This window comes from Asterias rubens, chromosome 2 (assembly GCF_902459465.1).
Source record: "Asterias rubens chromosome 2, eAstRub1.3, whole genome shotgun sequence".
NCBI classification, from domain to species: domain Eukaryota; kingdom Metazoa; phylum Echinodermata; class Asteroidea; order Forcipulatida; family Asteriidae; genus Asterias; species Asterias rubens.
In genome coordinates this window covers 6430906-6449780 of record NC_047063.1, presented here as the reverse complement: position 1 = coordinate 6449780, position 18875 = coordinate 6430906, and the positions used below count along the sequence as shown (strand labels likewise).

The 18875-nt window shown below is 39.3% G+C and overlaps 1 protein-coding gene across 2 annotated transcripts; it reads right to left on the bottom strand.

Moving 5' to 3' along the window:
* Positions 1 to 15998, bottom strand: LOC117305975 (proline-rich transmembrane protein 4-like). 2 transcript variants are annotated; one of them, XM_033790827.1, is made up of 3 exons: positions 15552 to 15998; positions 2682 to 2884; positions 1 to 2630 (listed from the first exon to the last, which is right to left on the bottom strand). In XM_033790827.1, exons 2-3 carry the CDS (start codon positions 2785 to 2787, stop codon positions 601 to 603), a joined length of 2136 nt encoding a protein of 711 aa, XP_033646718.1. In that variant the 5' UTR covers positions 2788 to 2884; positions 15552 to 15998; the 3' UTR covers positions 1 to 600. The 2 variants fall into 2 exon arrangements, with proteins under 2 accessions (XP_033646718.1, XP_033646724.1); XM_033790833.1 differs by having other exon boundaries at positions 1 to 2633; positions 2685 to 2884.
* Positions 15999 to 18875: the final 2877 nt, after the last annotated feature.

Below are 18875 nucleotides of genomic sequence, written 5' to 3'. Positions count from 1 at the left end.
CGCGTTAAATAACGCTCTGAAATTTTTAATTTTGCGCGTTGCAAGTGAGACTGGAAGATAAATTCGTTATCACATGCGCGCTTGTGAAATACGAAAAAATTTAGCGCGTCTGCGTCCCATATCCAACTCGGCCTTCGAGTTGGATATGGGACGCAGAAGCGCTATATTTTTTTGTATTCCACCTGCGCTTGTGTGATAACTTAAAATACTTCTTGTCAATTGTTTGTAACAATCTAGCAAACACTTGGTCGAGTTGGCATAGTTGTTTTGTTCCTCGCCTTTTACCTCTAAGACCCCTGTTTGAACTCTGCTTGGGCAATATGTGGAAGGGGTTTTCAGTCCCTACCAGATTGCATGGATTTTCCCACAGAATAATTCTCAGGGGTTTTCTTACCACACCTAAAACCGAAACTTCCTATAATGAAAACACTTTTTAACATTTCCTGTGTTCACGTGACACGTAACCACAGCGTTCATGATTTGGTAGATATTAACAACGGATTCCAAAGTTCATACACATACCATTTGCTGATTTAAGTTGTATTGTTTAAAAACATTTTCCACTGTATGTTTCATTATCCCCTGACTCTAAAACATTGCCTAAACATATACAATGTCATTCTCGTCTTGCTCAGCTCTGTTCAATATTTGTTCATCCGTCTGGATTTTGCTCATCTGCTCCGTTGAATTCTCTTTTGTATCCGGATTCTTTGATGAAACCTCCGCTTCTTCATTTCTCTCTGGAGCAGAGCTCGCAGTTTTATCATCTAACTGCAGACTCGACAATGACAAACGTTGAGGGAAACCTCTTGCTTTTGAGCTTGGACTACTCTCTTGTAATGGTGTCGAAGGGCATGAATGATGGTTGTTTTTGTTTTTACTACTAATGTTTTCACCGGGAAACATGTCGGTTATTACCGTACACATGTTATCCTTGAAGGGATCTTGGGTGCTGATTACTGGTGCAGAAGCGGGTATGCTCACTTTTTTTGGAAGTGGAGCTGCATTATTGGTCTCTTTGAAACTTGTGGACTGCTTCGGCATTTTCAGAGCTAAATTGTTTTTTGTGTTGTCCGCCATTTTATCATCTGCGTTATTGGAATGCAATGTTTGAGGCTTGAAGGTGCTCATGCTGTCATCGAGTGGAAGAGAGACACCTCTTGGGTAGAAACCAGTCGGGGATGACTGTGGACTTCCAGAAGCTAGTGGAAGGGTTTCTGTTTGAACTGGCTTGCCTTGTTGGACTTGCATGGCATTTGTAGTTGGGTTGTAGTCATTTGCCTGAAATGTCGCTGAAGCGTCAAAGTCTCCACTAACAAGTCGATAAGAATCCACACTGTGTGCGTTCAAATCATGACTCGTCTTTCCAGTGATGACATTGCAACACATGCATTTAGTACACTCCATACACATGGGTTTTTCTTTCCCGCTGACTGTGTACCGAAACGGCTGAGTAGCTACGTAGCTCATCAGCGCGCACATAGCAAACTCGCAGATTCTGAATGCCAGCTGGTACCAAACCCAGGACCAAGGCTCTGGAACCTTTTCACCCAACGGTCCATACACCACTAGAATGCCGTACAGCTGAAGCAGCCCGATTGTTACTCCAAAGAAGGAGGTCAGCAGAGTCACCTTGATTGCACTACTCCAATTGTTTCTCGGTTTCTTCATAAACGGGGAGATGCCGTAAAGTGATGTAGTGCGCTTCGTCATGCTGAGTCGGTTCAACTCGCGGAACTGTCGCAAGGACGAAATGTGAAGTCTGCGAAATATGACAAGATAGCTGACGGACAAGAAGAGTCCCCAGATGAGAAAGACTGCCTGGCAGAGGAGCAACAAGACTTGAGCTTTTGTAAAAAGTCCCACAATCACATCAACCAAAATAGAAATCGTAAAATGAAACGTGATCATGGCAGACAGGGCTTTAGGTCCCTGTACCTTCCGTGACACAAGTTGTGTTTTAGTCGAATTCAGCAACGCCAGGAATAAGATGCTGAAAGCAGATGATAGACAGGGGAACCCCATACCAAGAAGCATGTATGCAACTGGTAGTGGGAATATCTGCTTATGGTTATACGCGTCCACGAAGAGATACACTGCGCGATCCACACCCATTACCAACATCATCAGGTTCAGGGCGACAAAGTAACCCATGCTCAACAGTCGACGTTTCCTCAGACGAATCAGACTCACCAAGGAATACAACGCCAACAGAGCAAAGAGTGAGCCGAGGATGTAAATATGAACGTACCAGAAGTACCCATAGAGTGGTAAGGCTATCTTCCAATCTGGAACCGGCTCTGCAAATGGTGGGAGCTCTGTGGTGTCTGGTTCCGGTTCCGAAGAAGGCTCACCACTTGGTTCGGGCTCCGGTTCTGAAGAAGGCTCACCACTTGGTTCGGGCTCCGGTTCTGAAGTAGGCTCACCACTTGGTTTGGGCTCCGGTTCTGAAGAAGGCTCACCACTTGGTTCCGGTTCTGGAGATGTTAGCTCACCGCTTGGTTCCGGTTCTGGAGATGTTGGTTCTGCCGATTCAGGTGGATGATTACTTGTCGGTTCTGGCTCTGGTTCCGGTGTTGGCTCACTTGTTGGTTCGGGTTCCAACTCAGTGGTAGGCTCACTCGTTGGTTCTGGTTCTGCAGTTGTTCCACTAGGTTCAAGGAAACCATCTGTAGAAATATCTGTTCCAGTCTGGTCCGCAGCTGCATTGGTTGTGTCTGCCGCACAAACATGCAGACAAACTATGCAAGTCAAAAAGATAACCAGATGAAAGTTACGGAGTGCCATGTTGTCCCCGATTTGCAGTATATTCGGAAACTCAAATGTTCTCAAATTGACTCGTTTTCATCAGCTTTGCATTGAACCATCCTCATTTTGGTATGATCTGAAATAAAATTTAAAAAAATGTGTATTTTATTAGTTTATTTTAGAGTTTTCAATTTACTCACCACATGTCCCACTAAAGAGCCTAGCATTCAAACACAAGTCAAGTAGCTTGGTTGTTACAATTATTTTTACAAATTGTTTACTTGCACTTGCTCTTCAATGAAACTAAAATTGTGCCCACAATCAATCACACAGTTGCACAACTTTTTGTTATGCAAGTCGCCAGACACACAGGCCACTTCAAGGCCACTTCAAGGTGTGGGCTACAATTATTTTATTCCAGAGGCTGTTGCCACCTACTCCTAGGTCTGAAACAGGGTTACCCCTTTTACAGTCCATACGGATGTAGGCTTGGGTATCATCAATCCGAAGCCTTGCCGGTAGAGCAGACAGCACGACCTCCCCAATTTTACGTAGCAAGTGTCACGACCGGGACTCAAACCCACACTCTGCTGATCAAACACCAGAGATCGAATCCGGTGCTTTAGCACGCCACTTTTATTAATTAATGTGATCATTAACTGATAAAGGTCTCGGTCCTTAAAGTCTTTGTCTCGGACTATCAGGTCCGGACTACAACACTGCACACAGGGTATATTATCAATACCTGGGTATAAGGCCCCTAGACTTTTGTCATTCATTAACTCATTTCGTGAATGAGACAAAGAGTCATAGTGTTTCAACATTGTTATACTTTGTTGGCTCTGCTAAGGGCACTGAACACCTTTGATAATTGTCAAAGACCAACATTTTATGCATAAAATAACAAATCTGTGAAAATTTGGACTCAATTGGTCATCGAAGTTGCAAGAAAATAATAAAACAAAAAACATCCTAGCTGCACCAACTTGTGTGCTTTCAGATGCCTAAAAAAGGCTTTTTGAAGGAGAAATTAGCTCTTTCTCAAAAACAACATTATTTAAGAGGAATCTGTTTCTCACAATGTTTTATACTATCAACAGCTCTCCGTCACTCGTTACCAAGTAAGTTTTTATGCTTACAATTATTTTGAATAATAACCAATAGTTTGGCTTGGTTTCAATCTAACTCACTGTCTAGCATAGCCATAGTGATGAAGACTGATATCCCACTAACTGTTTTTAACATAATAATATACAATGGTTGCCATTACTCATTATGAGTTCAATGTAACCAGGGCCCAATTTCATAGAGCTGCTAAGCACAGAAATTTGCTTAGCATGAAATTTCTTCCTTGATAAAAACAGGATTACCAACCAAATTTTAACGTGATTTTCAGGATGAGCAAACAACAGCTGAATACCAGTAACAAGGAATATGCAACAAATTGAAATTTAGTTGGTAATCCTGTTTTTACCAGGGAAGAAATTTTTTTGCTTAGCAGCTCTATGAAATTTGGCCCTGTTTCCTGTCAGATAAGTACTATATTTTATGTAAATTACCAATCATGAACAGTTTTAGGGTGTGTGTGTGCTTCAATTGAAGTACAATTAAGGAATAAAGGCAGAGCCACCCTGCAGCGATAATGAAAACGATAATGATCACGACGCAAAGAGAACGCATTCTATTGGTTGGATTTGTTCCACGCTTAAAGACAATAGACACTATTGGTAATTGTCAAAGACCAGTCATCCCACTTGTTGTAATTTAACTTAAATGCATAAAATAATAAACCTGTAAAAATTTGAGCTCAAATTGCTGCGAAGTTACGACATATGAATGAAATTAAAAAACACCCTTCTCACACAAAGTTGTGTGCTTTAAGATGCTTGATTTCGAGACATCAAATTCCAAATCTGAGGTCTCAAAATCAAACTTCTCGAAAACTTTGTTACTTCAGAGAGAGCACTTTCTCACAATGTTTTATACCATCAACATCTCCCCATTACTCATTACCAAGTAACTTTTTATGCAAAAAATTATTGTGAGTAATTACCAATAGTGTCCACTGCCTTTCATCAACCAATCAAGGGCGTGCATTTTTATCACTCTTGTTTTCGTTTTCACTTTCGATCTCGCTATATTGGGCCTGTGTGAAGGGTTTGGACCCAGTCTTCACTGCGTGGTAATGGCTGTTGGTGGCTGGAGCTGTTAACGGACCAAGCCAGGGGCATTCGTTTTAAAGACATAATATACATTGATTGCCCTCTCTAATTAGGAAAACAATTCTACGCGTTTCCTGCCAGTGAATAATGGAGCAGATAAGTCTACATGTTATATAATTGCAAATTACCTATCAAAGACAGTTTTATAGTGTGTGACTTACATGTAGCTACATGTAGATTCAATCAGATTATGTAATAGTTGTCAGGCAGGGTGTACTTCTGGTAATTACTCCACAAGTTAATTTTATGACCTTCTTGGTAAAGAGCACTGGCGAGTTGTTAGAAATTACCCCTTTTCAAACAATGTAGGGAAAGAGGTGATTTTGACAAAAATTATTGAATCTGAAAAAAGGATTTAGGCGTGAAGCCTTTCTCACACATCTGAAAGTACACAATTCTTTGCAACAAGGGTGGTTTTTTCTTACAATTTTCTAATACATGTATGTTTGGATACACTGAAGGAGAATACTGGTTTTTGACAATTACAACAAGTGTAGGCTACCCTGCCTTTGATTGGAGTACCATCAAAGAAGCGAAAGGCTCAAGCACAAAGCAAGGTTTCAAATGACGCGCAGTTCTGAGAAGCCAAAATGAAATGGACACCATTTTAACTGCTTTCCATTTCAACCGCAAGCATTTCTCAAATCTGGTAACATTAATAATCACATTAAAAACACACACAGCTCGGATGTGGCTCCATGGAGGAACAACTTGCCTCCATGTGTCATAATGAATATAAAACTTTTCTGAAACATACATGTATCATACACAGGTGCATGTTTTGACTCTTTGCACAATGTACCCTCACAAATGTATGCGCCTCATTTGAACCACCATTTTGGGAGTCAATTCCTCGCATACTTTTTTACTCTCGGTCCAAATATTTGACAGAGGCAACGTACATGTAGGAGATTGCCTCCATGCCTTGGTGCCCTTTAAATGCTCTGGAGCCACAGTCGTAATTTACAATTTTCACATAGGGTGCTTTACCGGGGAGAAAATGCCTTTGTGCCATTGCCCTCTCAACAACGAAGCATACAGGGCCCAATGTCATGGAGCTGTTAAGCACAAAAATTTGCTTAGCATGAAATTTTTGCTTTGATAAAAACAGGATTACCAACCAAATTTCCACGTGCTTTTCAGGATAAGCAAACAACAGCTGAATACCTGTATTTAACAAGCAATATGCACCAAATCAAAATTAATTTGGTTGGTAATCCTGTTTTTATCAATGAAGAAATTTCATGCTAAGCACATTTTTGTGCTGAGCAGCTCTATGAAATTGGGCCCAGGCCTGTTATGGCAAATAATGTACATGCTTTTTATGCTAACTGTCATACTAGAACCTGAATATGTATACAAATCCATACATTTTGCATTGTTCCAAAACCCATGGTAATGATTGCCATGTGGTAAACAGTGCACCGCCTACGCATTTGTTTCCAATTGTGTAATAGAATCCACATTACTTGCATTACGCTACTTTAAAGCCATTGGACCCTTTCGGTAAACAGTGTTGTCCAAGGCCCAGACTTTGTGTACCACAACTTCTATATCAAATAACAAACCTGTGTAAATTTAGGCTCAATCGGTCATCGGAGTCGGGAGAAAACAACGGAAAATCCCACCCTTGTTTACGCGCTTTTCGCCATGTCATGACATGTGTTTAAAATAAATCCGTAATTCTCGTTAACGAGAATTTATATTGTTTTGCTGTTTTCTCAAAAAGTAAAGCATTTCATGGAATAATATTTCAAGAGAAGTCTTTCACCATTGCCTTCTGTAAACCCTGTAAGTTATTTGTAAATCTGTGAACTTTTTTTTTTTTTTCTGAACCGAAAGGGTCCAATGGCTTTAAATTGCGTGGGTTTCGTTTTATGGGAGTCAAAACTTTGACTCCCATAAATGGCCGACCGTGTTAGTTCGCGACGTAAAAGGAAAACCGTGCAATTTTGAGTGATACTTGTGTGGATCATTATATTCTACTTTTAAAACATCTTCCTAACCATATGCATTTCATAACAACGGTTTCAAACGCTTTTCATAGACCAACTCGTCCGATCCAAGGCAACGTGTTCCTTTAAAAGTGTCTGCAAATGCAAGGTCAACAATGTACTCAAGCTATCCATGCTCCACTTATAGATAAAGCCCTCAGCTACTCCTGTGCATTGTACTTATTCAGGAGTTAATGTCACCAAGTTCAACACCATTGTGCAATAAAAACAGGGACCTGGAATCCTATGAATGTAGTACCATAAATTGCTTAAATCTGACTTGTGTGGGTGTGGGTGTAGGAATGTACATTGTAAAAAAACAAGTGCACTGTACCCGGTGTTCAGTTTTCCGAATGACCAAATACATATGTGACTGTGTTCGCATTTGTTTGTGCGGGCGCCAATAATTTTTCGCATACACTGCAGTACACTCTCAATTAAAATGAAAGTCATGCAACCACAGTCCTGCCCTGAAATGCTTGCAAGCGCCGCTTGAAAGGCGAAACAAACACAAAGGAAACTTTTTTAAATTGAGAACTGATTTATTTCATGAAAATGACAGATTTTATGAGAAATATCTGACATCCAAAATGCACCACCTCCATGTATTGGCCATGGAATGGTAATCTGGTGACATTATTACTAATGTAGTTCTTACATTTAGGGACATGTTGCCTTGGATTGGGCGAGTTGGTCTATGAAAAGCATTTGAAACCTTTATAAAATGCATGGTTGGAAAGATGTTTTGAGAGTAGACTATAATGATCCACACAATAATGCCATGAAATTGCATGGTGATCCTAAACGCTGTGAACTAACACGGCATGCCATTTTGTGAAGTCAAATTTGTGACACCACCAAATGGCCGACCGTGTTAATTCGTAAAACAAAAGGAAAACAATGCAATTTCAAAGCATTATTATGTGGATCATTATATTTGACTTTTACAACACAGGATAACCCTTTTATTCATACGAACGGCTTCAAACACTTCTCATTAAACCATCTCACCCGATCCAAGGCAACGTGTCCCTTTAAGCTGTGTTCCCATTTCACTTTTTCTGTCGCTGCCAGGCGGAAAGTTTCCATGACTATAGGGTTGGTGTTCTACCGTGGGTTCACAACTGGACTTATATTTTGCGACGTTTGCAATCAGTTTTACAACATGACAGCACGAAGCTGGTCCCATTGGACTTTCTATCAACCTCGTTAAGTTACCGTGGCTGCGTGGCCTGTTAGTTTTACATCGCAGGTGCGGTAAGTTGAGGTCAGTTTACCATGATTTAATTTTGTTTTGTACAGAAATGTCACGTTATTTTAAAAATTCCAATTGGAACATGGCTTCACCTAAGATTTGAATTACAGATCTCTAAAATCTTTTGTCACAGGAAAACAGATATCGGGATACCACTGTGCAGTACAGCAATGTCCTATATGTGACCCGCTACGAGAAAATGAGTCAGATGTCGCCCAATGCATTATTAAGTAATGGACAGTTTAATGTGGAAAAAAAAAGAGAAAAAAAATCATTTTTATTTATTATTTTTTTTTTTTACTTGTTAAGATTTATATTTGCATGGTTAACCTTTAGAACACTTACTTTTATGCAATAAAGCTATGAATACAACAATTTTGTGATCATACTTATGTCTAATTTATATCCTTTTGCGCGAAATGGTAGTTTAAAACATCACTTTACTTGTAATTCGTTTTTCAGAAAAAATGATGTATTGACTAATTTTAAACGGAAGTAACTCAGCAACACGATACACCCCAAAGCTTAGACATTATACCAAATTACTGCTGTTGGTGTGTTCTTTCCAGCCATGCATATAACTCAATCCTTGAAATTGTCAACATCTGACTCATTTTCACGTAGCGGGTCACATATGTTATGTTCATTATACAAAAATGAGAGGCTTTCAAAGCGAATTACAAATATAATTTTGTTATAAATACTTTTTGCATTGCAAGTGCATTAAAACCAACGCTTTTTACATCATGTAGTATTTACCCAACATCATTCACATGTCTTACTATGTACTTCCTGTTTAAGCTTCAAAATGTTTTATCAAAAGCTCCATCCATGCATGAACTGCAAATACCACTTGTTACTTCTACTCAATCTACAGAGCTTTGCAGAAACCACAAAGACCATGCAATAGTGAAGGTCATAACCTTTGACCCTGTGTTCATTTTTTAAAACCGTGTCACTGTCAGCAATGTTGGCAAAGAACCTTGTCATTGAACCTTGTCATTGGCATAGAACCGCGTACAGGATGTTGACTTTTCAGTTACATATCTCCTTCCAAACTGTAGAGGCACTGGACGCTATTGGTAATTACTCAAAATAATTATTAGCATAAAAACTTACTTGGTAATGAGCAATGGAGAGCTGTTGGCCATGTATTAAACATTGTGAAAAACGGCTCCCTCTGAAGTAATGTCATTTTGATAGAAAGATGTCATTTCTGACTCAAATATTAAAAGACTTAATGCTGTCTGAAAGCACACAAATAATTATGCAACTATGGTGTTTCTATTTCATTATTCTCTTGAAAATTTGATGACCAATTGCGTCCAAATTGTCATATAGTGGGATACATCGAGTGAGAATACTGGTCTTAAGCCAACAGTGTCTAGGGTTGCCTTAAATAACAGAACCTTGTCATTGAAATCAAACTTTGTCGTACAGGATGTTGACTTTTCGGTTTTCTCTTGATGGCCTTAACATCACTCGTGACGTTACTTTTTGAGAGCAAACGTTCCAAACTTATCTCCAACAGTCATCTGCAGACATTGTATCAATAAAGATTACAGGAAACAATGCCAAGGTGATCACTGACAGGATGTTTGCTAGTGTAACATTTTCAAAAACAAATAGAATTTGGCTGTCAGAGATGGAGCTTTTAGGAAAAACCACACAGGGCTTGTGGTTCAAAATGTTCAACAGGACCAGAATTCTTTTAATAAGACCATATGATAGAATCAACTAAGAAAAACTTGTTCCCCAGTTTAGCATGCATTTAGTTTTTAAACTGTTTTTACTTTCAAGAACAGGTGCCAGAAAAGATTGAAAGTGTACTTCATTATTGATCAATAAAATTGAATGGTACTTCATCAGTTCAAAGTCAACAGTTGAATTTATATGTTATTTTTTGTTCAGACAATAATTTCACAAAAAACATCATAGGAGAAAACCACAAAGAATTTTCCAGATTCACAGTGTGGGCTCTCTAAACAAAAAACAAAAAAAAGTACTGTATAGGCCTTGATTCGTTTCAATTCAGCGTGCTACTGCCAAACATTTGGGTCCAGAATGCACCAGAAAAAAACCTTGGGAGTACCCTGGACATGTTTATGTCATGTAAGAGACCTATGTTAAATATTTCAGGGTAAACATCTCTTGATTATTGAGGTTTAACAAAATTACAACCCCCTGAACAACATACCAGCAAAATAATGACTGTTTTTAACAAACTTTACATAAAAAAAACACACAAAACTGCATGGAAAATGTTAAAGTCACCTGGAAGTGGTATTTTTTCAAAATAAAGCTTTTGTCACTAATATATGTGTTTTGATGAGTGGAATGTGAATAAACAGTTAACTAAGGTTTTAAAAAAATTAGTTCTTATGTTATTTTTTCCAAAAGGCTGGATGCTTAAAGGCAGTGGACACTATTGGTAATTACTCAAAATAATTGCAAACCACCTCTCGGGTTCATGGACAATGTACATTGTTATATGAAAATGAACACTCCATTGAATCGGTACACGTTTGCTGTTGGTCGTGTATTAAACATTGTGAGAAACGGCTCTCTCTGAAGTACATATCATATGTATAGAGTTTGAGAAAGAGGTTATTTCTCACTAATTCCTAACTGAAAGCACACAAATGCGTCCAACAAGGGTGTTTTTTTCTCTCATCATTTTCTCGCAACTTTGATAACCAATTTAGGTCAAATTTTCACAGGTTTGTTATTTTATGCTTATGTTGGGATAGACCAAATGAGAAGACTGGTCTTTGACAATTACCAAACGTGTACCTGCCCTTTAACAATTCATGTGGTTTTCAATTAACCATACATAGCAAGCAGTACTAATTTCAGCAAGATACATAATTATACGGGTGATCACACCTTGGGGATTTTTTCCCAGGTTTGTCAGGGATTTTTTGAGCACATTTGTTGCGCCTCAAAGGCTGTTTCTCAATTTACCTCAGGAATGTTAGAACTAACACTTAGGAGCAATTTCCTTTTTGCTATAGATTACAAGTTTCCTGAAAACTTAATTTCCCTGAGGAAGCAAATTTTTCATACTTATTTGTTATTTATTGCCAATCATCTTAACGATCATTATGCTACAGGAGAAGAACTTTGGGCATTTTGTTACCAACATAAAACAGTGTTTTTGAGAACTTGCAGGCCTGTATGCTTTGTTTTTGAAAGGCACCAATAAGGGCATTTTTTCCATGGTAAAGGGCGCCCTATGAGCATATTGTAAATTTGTACTGAGCATTTCAAGGGCACCAGGCTAGGCAATCGGCAATAGCGGAAATGGCCAGGGGCAACGAAGGCAATCGCCTTCTCATTTGTGAAAAGAACTGTCCTGCTTACCACTTATGTACCTGGGCGGGAGTTAGGAAATCGGCTGGGACTACTACATTATGTTTTGCTTAGTAGATCGAGGTGACTTCAGGCCTATCATCATTGTTGTTTATGTACCCGTATGTAGTTATTACTCTTTTCAGAGCCAACACTCACTCAAAAGAGACATTCATAAATACCCCAGACAGTTTCTCTACTCCTATTGGTGGAGAGCGCGTCACATGGGGGTGTTTAAACGGTTGATAATGACCAGTGTTATAACCGGCTGGCTTCCTCGTGTCAGGCGCGCAAGATTATCACGCGGAACGCAATTCATAGCTATTAGTAACAGCGCGTAATCTACTTCTAGGCGCGGGCGCGTTATCTATTTCTAAGCGCGTGCGTACACACAACCCACGCGCAACAGACTCTTCAACAGACTCTTGAAAAAATATTTCAAACCCCGAATTTTCAACTGTCAAAGTGTCTGTAATTGTATTTTTTAAAGCGTTATTAAACAAAAGGGCATTTATGAATGGGAATAAAAGAGTAGTGACTCGTTCTTAAACGTCCGTTTAAAACCTTGCAGGGCCCTCGCCGTCGACCCTGCCAGCTTTAAACGGCCGTGTAAGAACTCGTCTGCACCCTTATATTCCCTTAATCACTCACTCAAAAGAGGGCCAACACTCACTCATAACAGATTTACACATGGTTTTCCCTGCAAGTTTTACTATTTATTTATAGTTAAATGTAGTTATTGTACTATCATTGCATTTACACCACAATTTGTTTTGAAAATGTCTGCTCTTGCTATTTCCATGCAGTTTATACTGTGACGCATTATACCAGTAGCTTACATTGTACATGGTAGACCTATAGAATGTGCTACAAATTCAGGACTTAAAAATTACAGCAGCCCCTAGCACTAGAAATCTCAAAAAGACAAAGGCTCCACATGTTACCTTTCAATTCTTTACTGTTCAGTAGTCTTGAAAAAGAAAATGCACCAGGAAGTTACTGAAAGCTGCAGTGTGGGAATGTTTTGCGAATAGCCTGACAATTCATGGCGGTTTTGTGGTGGTTTTTTTTAAGTTGAGTGTAGCAAAATAATGATGCAACTTTTGATTGTTAAAAAAAATAGCGTTTGCTTTAAAGGGAAGGTACACGTTTGGTCAAAACAAATATTAACTTAAAAATTGACTTGGTAACGAGCATTGGAGAGCTGTTGATAGTAGAAAACATTGTGGGAAACGACTCCCTCTAAAATATTGTAGTTTTTGAAAAAGAGGTAATTTCTCACTAAAATAATAAAAGACTTTCCGAAAGCACACAAATTCATCCAAGCAAGGGTGTTTTTTCTTTCATCATTTTCTCGCAACTTCGATGACCAATTGAGCCCAAATTTGCACAGGCTTGTTATTTTATGCTTATGATGGGATACTCCAATTGTGGGAACACTGGTCTTTGACAATTAGGCCTACCAAACACGTACAGTGCCTTTAAAGGCCTAAACTGTGTTGGTTTGTCTGGTTTTTATTTTGATCTTGTAACAAACTTTCTAGTTCATTGAAAGTTTTCAGCGCCTTAACAAGCCATGAATTCGCCACAAAGTTTAAGTCCTGTTATGTATGAAAATCATGACGACATATGAAATATTATTTGTCTGTTTTGTGTACAGGGAACCTTGACAGGAACAGATAACAATCTCTGAGTCAGGTATTAGTTGGCCCTGACAGTCAGAAGGCCTTGAATTGAAAGGAAGTCATCAACATAATTAATGTAATAGATGATTGTGTATCTGAATTATACTAGTCACTGTACATGTACATTTGTATGTACTAGGCCTATGATGTATTTACCACTATAATATTTTAGTACCCTAAAGTGCACTGACTGTGATAATAAAATGATTCATACTGCATTTGGCTTTGTGTGCTGTACATGTGTGTAAATACCTGCACAATAAATGACTAACAATGGTTTTAAAACTTAATGGTTGTGTGTGTATGTGTTTTGTTTACAAAATATCAAAAAAATAAACCACTTGAAAGAAAGACAAAACTTGTAAAATCGCAAAACCATCTAGGGATGGGCCCCAGATTGCAGGGCTATTAAACCCAAACACACACAAAGTAAAAATGTGCCAAAGATCTTGTTTCACTACAGCAAGTTTTCATGGTTTACCATGACCGCCTAACTTCCTAAATTTGAGTTCAGAATACCAAATTTTAAAACTTCTTGGGGGGGCCTAGACTAATTCAAATTTCAAAAATTTAAGCTTTTGAAGAGAAAAATAATTGTATTTTGTCTTGTAGTTTCACCACTTCGGCATCAGTAGGCCCTATTTTTTTTTATAAATTCCCCCAAAATGTCCACGCATCTGCTCAATATTACCTATGAAAATATCACTGTCCAAAATCTCAGAGGGAACTTGGTAACATAAAAAAAAAACTTTGAAAACGTCATCTTTTCAATTGAGCGTAGACTATTTTTTTCAGGAAAAATGATGTAACAAAAAGCCACAAACCAGAAAATGGTTAGTCAAAATTTGCCGTTTGTTCTTGTTTCCTTAGTTGAAGGGAACTTAAAAGAAAAAAAAGTAGAAAAAAATGACTTGGGCTTGGGACGACTTGTAACCGAATTTACATGGGACAGAGGTGCTTCTACTTCAGGCTATCAGAAATTGAACAGTGCTGCTGCGTGTATTTAAAGCCATTGGACCCTTTCGGTACAGGAAAAAAAAGTTCACAGATTTACAAATAACTTACAGGGTTTACAGAAGGTAATGGTGAAAGACTTCTCTTGAAATATTATTCCATGAAATGGTTTACTTTTTGAGAAAACAGTAAAACAATATCAATTCTCGTTAACGAGAATTACGGATTTATTTTAAACACATGTCATGACACGGCGAAACGCGCGAATACAAGGGTGGGTTTTCCCGTTATTTTCTCCCGACTCCGATGACCGATTAAGCCCAAATTTTCACAGGTTTGTGATTTGATATAGAAGTTGTGATACACGAAGTGTGGGCCTTGGACAATACTGTTTACCGAAAGGGTTCAATGGCTCTAAACAAGGCAGTGACAATCAATTGGGTCAAACTTCAGACAACACTCAACAGTGCGAGTAGAAAGCAAACAAAACGTCACATCTACATAGCTAGTAGGTAGTTGCGATGAATGTATTACCCACGATTCCTGCTGACAGCTGAAGGGCTTCTTTGCAACTACACGTAGCTACTGGGTTGCTTAGTCCCAGACCGATGGTGTGTTTTATCTTTGGTAGGAAGCATCAATATTGCTAGGTGCGATATCGTAACTACAATTTTGCCATTGATTGATTGAAGGGCGGTGAGGACATTGGTCGGTGCCAATCAGAGGAGGGGTATTCCACAATCCCACAGTCCTGGGGGGGGGGGGGGCATCTTGCCTGGCTCTCTTTTTTTAACATGAGTTGGTTTCTGATTTCTGATTTCTTAATATTTCTTTAGAGCTATAGTGTTCCAGCTTAAACACCATTTAAATTTCCAGCCAAAAAATTACATTTTATCTCAAACTTTGGCAAGAAACAAAAATCGTGAAGATCACAGATTTACATAAAGCTTACATAAAACTTTCACGGTCTAATGATGATAGTAGAAAATATCCTTTGAAATATTTCTGTTTGAAATGTCATATTTGGTGAGAAATAAATAAGGAGTTTATCGATCGCTCAGTGAGTGTTTTATTCATTTTTGTTTTGGCATCGATGCAATGCAAAATTTGTAATCACTTTTTCACTATTCTCTCGTGACCGAGATGGCCGATCGATCTCAAACTTCTACAGGTTTGTCAGTTTATGTATATGGTGGATTACATAAAGTGCTTACACTGCTATTAAAACAAACTCTACTCTAGTCCGACTCTATTATTCTTTTAACATTCAACATTTGGATTGACCAGTATCTAAATATTTAACAAATGAAATTATTCGCAAAATAAGTTAATCCATTCTTACCATCTATCTTGAGCATGTATGTATCCTCGTTCTCCCATGGCTCCAGGCTCTCTGATGATAATTCATTCTGTCAGGACGCAGTCATGCCAGTAAATACAGCACTACACAAACCAGCAGTGGTTGACTAAACAAAACTGGCAGTAGAGCATGGTAGAGTAGAGCATGGATGGAGGTAGTATGAGATGAGCAATCCTTCGCAGAAGACACCGTTTTTATATTACTTCTGAATTAGACCCGCTTGTCTGTGGCCAACTGACTGCGACCGTGAATCCTCGTTGCTTCTCTGCAGTTCCCTTGTTGAACGGAGTATGGTTAAAAGAATTCAACTTTTAAATTCCTAATATGATTTTAAAACAACTAAAAATTGCTGGGTTGCCTACCAACTACCACCATCATCTGTCGACGGAGATATAAAAAGCCGTCAACTAAGTGTGTACAGGTTACATCCGGGCCGTGTTCACTCTGTGTGCAACACAAACAACGCGGATATGATAGATGCTAATATTATTTATTGATCAATGTGTTATGAGTCATGCGCTTGCCACAAGAGGGCGTTTTTAATTGAATGTCACAGCTTCTTTATGGTCTACGTCTAGTGTGTGGGAATTTCTCCGGCCGCATTTTGAAAAAAATAAAGGGTTGAAGGAGAATGTTTCACTAGAGGGCGCTATCAGAAGAAGTTTGTACACAGTTCTCCATGGGCAACCTGCTTCAACGTCTTGCGAAAAATAATATGACTGAAGTTTGTTTAAAATAATACCATAAGAAACTACACGCAAAAACCAGGGTTCAATATCACAGAGTTGCGTATGGAAGTTATTGCTTTGCAAAATAAACAGGATACCATTAAAAACTGTTTATTGGCACAGTATTTTTGATGCACCCTCATCCATTTGTTGTGTTGTACATGTATACAGCTACTTTTTGTGCGGCGGGCGGCGGCGTGAAGCCACATATCGAGCGGGCCATGGGTTATGTATAATTCATAAATACCTCAGACAGTTTCGCTATTCCTATTGGTGGAGAGCGCGTGACGTGGGTGTGTATAAACCTTTGTTAATGACCAGTAAAAAGTGTTGAAATTCATTCCTATTGGTCGAGAGCAACGGCCGGAACAGTGTTGTGCCACATCACGTGATACACGCAACGCGCGCAGCATTCCCTTATGAGGAGTTGTTTACCCGAGGGCCTTACCATTTCATAGCTGGAGGGGTGTTGTGTTGAAAGAAATCATTTATCATTTATTTTACTTTTTGACCAAAAAGTGTTGATGTTTTTTTACCGAAAAGGTATTTATGAATGGGAATCAAAGTGTGATGAATCGGTTTTCAACTAGTGGTATACCCGCCGAGGCCTGGTTCTTGATAATTTACCTCGACTTCGTCTCGGTAAAGTTATCAAGAACCAGGCGGGCCTCGTTGGGTTTAAACCACTAGTTGAAAACCTCTTCACCACACATAGATTCCCTTATGCACATGGACACCAGAGAGGGCGGTGCATTCGTGGGTTGTAATCGTTGTAATGCATGCACCAATGCACAGAGGGTGACCAACCATCATCATCATTCGGCATAGACTTGCGTCCGGGGCCGCCTCGTCCTCAGGTTGTAATGGTGGCGCACTCCTGGAGTTGCCGCCATCACCTGGTGTCTTTCAATCGCTTCTCGTCTCAGTTCTTTGACGCTTCTTCCACTCCACTTTGTAACGTTGTCTATCCAGCGCAGCTTAGGGCGGCCTCTGCCTCGAATTGTGCCTGTAGGCAGACCATCTATAGCTGCACCAGGTAGGCCTCCCTGTCTCATCACATGAGCGCACCATTTCGCCTTCCGCTCTAAGACCTCATCACTCGTGAGACACCACCGTCCACCAATCAGTTCAGCCAGCCTTTCATTTGTGATGAAGTCTGACCACTTTATGCCCAGCAGGGTTCGCCAAATCATTCTGCCAAAAGCATCGAAGCGCTTTAGGTCAGCTGCTTTGAAAGTGAGTGTGGTGGAATTATACAGCACTTTGGCATCCACCAAAGACTGTACTAGCTGTAACTTTGTGTCAAGGGAAACACGCGAAGGTGCCAAGTATTTGCACTTCCGAAGTGACCAAGCGCTTCAAAAATTCCTAAAATAAGGACACGGTGTCCCATCATTTTGTTTTATGGTTATTTATGTGTATTTGCATAATAAAGTGGCCAGTTTAGTTGTCGGCACACTACTGCAACCAAACCGTAAGAATGGTACAGCGCCATCATGCGGTATGTCGACTGTGTAGGCCTACTGTAACTATAGAAAAATTAATGTTAAAACAAATGACTCAATGTGATTGTCTTACTATGGAGGTAGAATTCAGAACTTTCTACCGGTACCTCCATTGTCTCGACCAGACTGTAGTCTTCAACTATGTGCATTCTTTCGAAGTTAAAGGCAGTGGGACACTATTGGTAATTACTCAAAATAATTATCAGCATAAAACCTTTCTTGGTGACGAGTAATGGGTAGAGGTTGATGGTTAAAACATTGTGAGAAACAGCTTCCTCTGAAGTGCCATAGTTCTCGAGAAAGAAGTAATTTTCCACTAATTTGATTTCGAGACCTCAGATTTAGAACTAGAGGTATCGAAATCAAGCATCTAATTCAGATTCTAAACGCACACAACTTCGTGTGACAGGGGTGTTTTTTCTTTTATTATTATCTTGCAAGTTCGATGACCGATTGAGCTCAAATTTTCACAGGTTTGTTACTTTATGCATATGTTGAGATACACCAACTGTGAAGGCTAGTCTTTGACAATTGCCAATAGTGTCCACTACCTTTAAGCTCCTTCTCCGGCTCCAGGCTTCGCGCTATGAGAGTGTTCCAAAATAATTGATAGAGCCCAAGTCGGGAGCGAGGCAGGAGGCTAATAATAAGGGGAGTTTTGGAACGACGTGCTTCAAGAACGCTACACAGTTGCATGACTCAAGTGTGTGCTTGCATCAAGTGTATTATGTGAAAATGAAAGCTATGACAGCTGCAGAAAATTACAGCTGTACCAACAACTAGTGTTTGAACTCGGTCAAGCATCACAATACCTAATCAGAGATGACTCTTAAAGTCACTGGACACTATCTGGTAATTGTCAAAGACCAATCTTCCCAGTTGGTATATCTCAACAATAAAATAACAAACCTGTGAAAATTTGAGCTCAATTGGTCATAGAAGCTGGAGATAATGAAAGAAAAAACACCCTTGTCACACGAAGTTGTGTGCGTTTAGATGGTTGATTTCGAGACCTCAAATTCTAAATCTGAGGTCTCGAAACCAAATTCGTAGAAAATTACTTCTTTCTCAAA

Coding starts and splice junctions, on each gene's coding strand:
- LOC117305975 (XM_033790827.1), bottom strand. CDS start 2,787: ATGGCACTCCGTAACTTTCATCTGGTTATCTTTTTGACTTGCATAGTT. Junction 2,631..2,681: donor TGCGGACCAGACTGGAACAG/ATATTTCTACAG, acceptor CTGCAGAACCAG/AACCAACGAGTGAGCCTACC.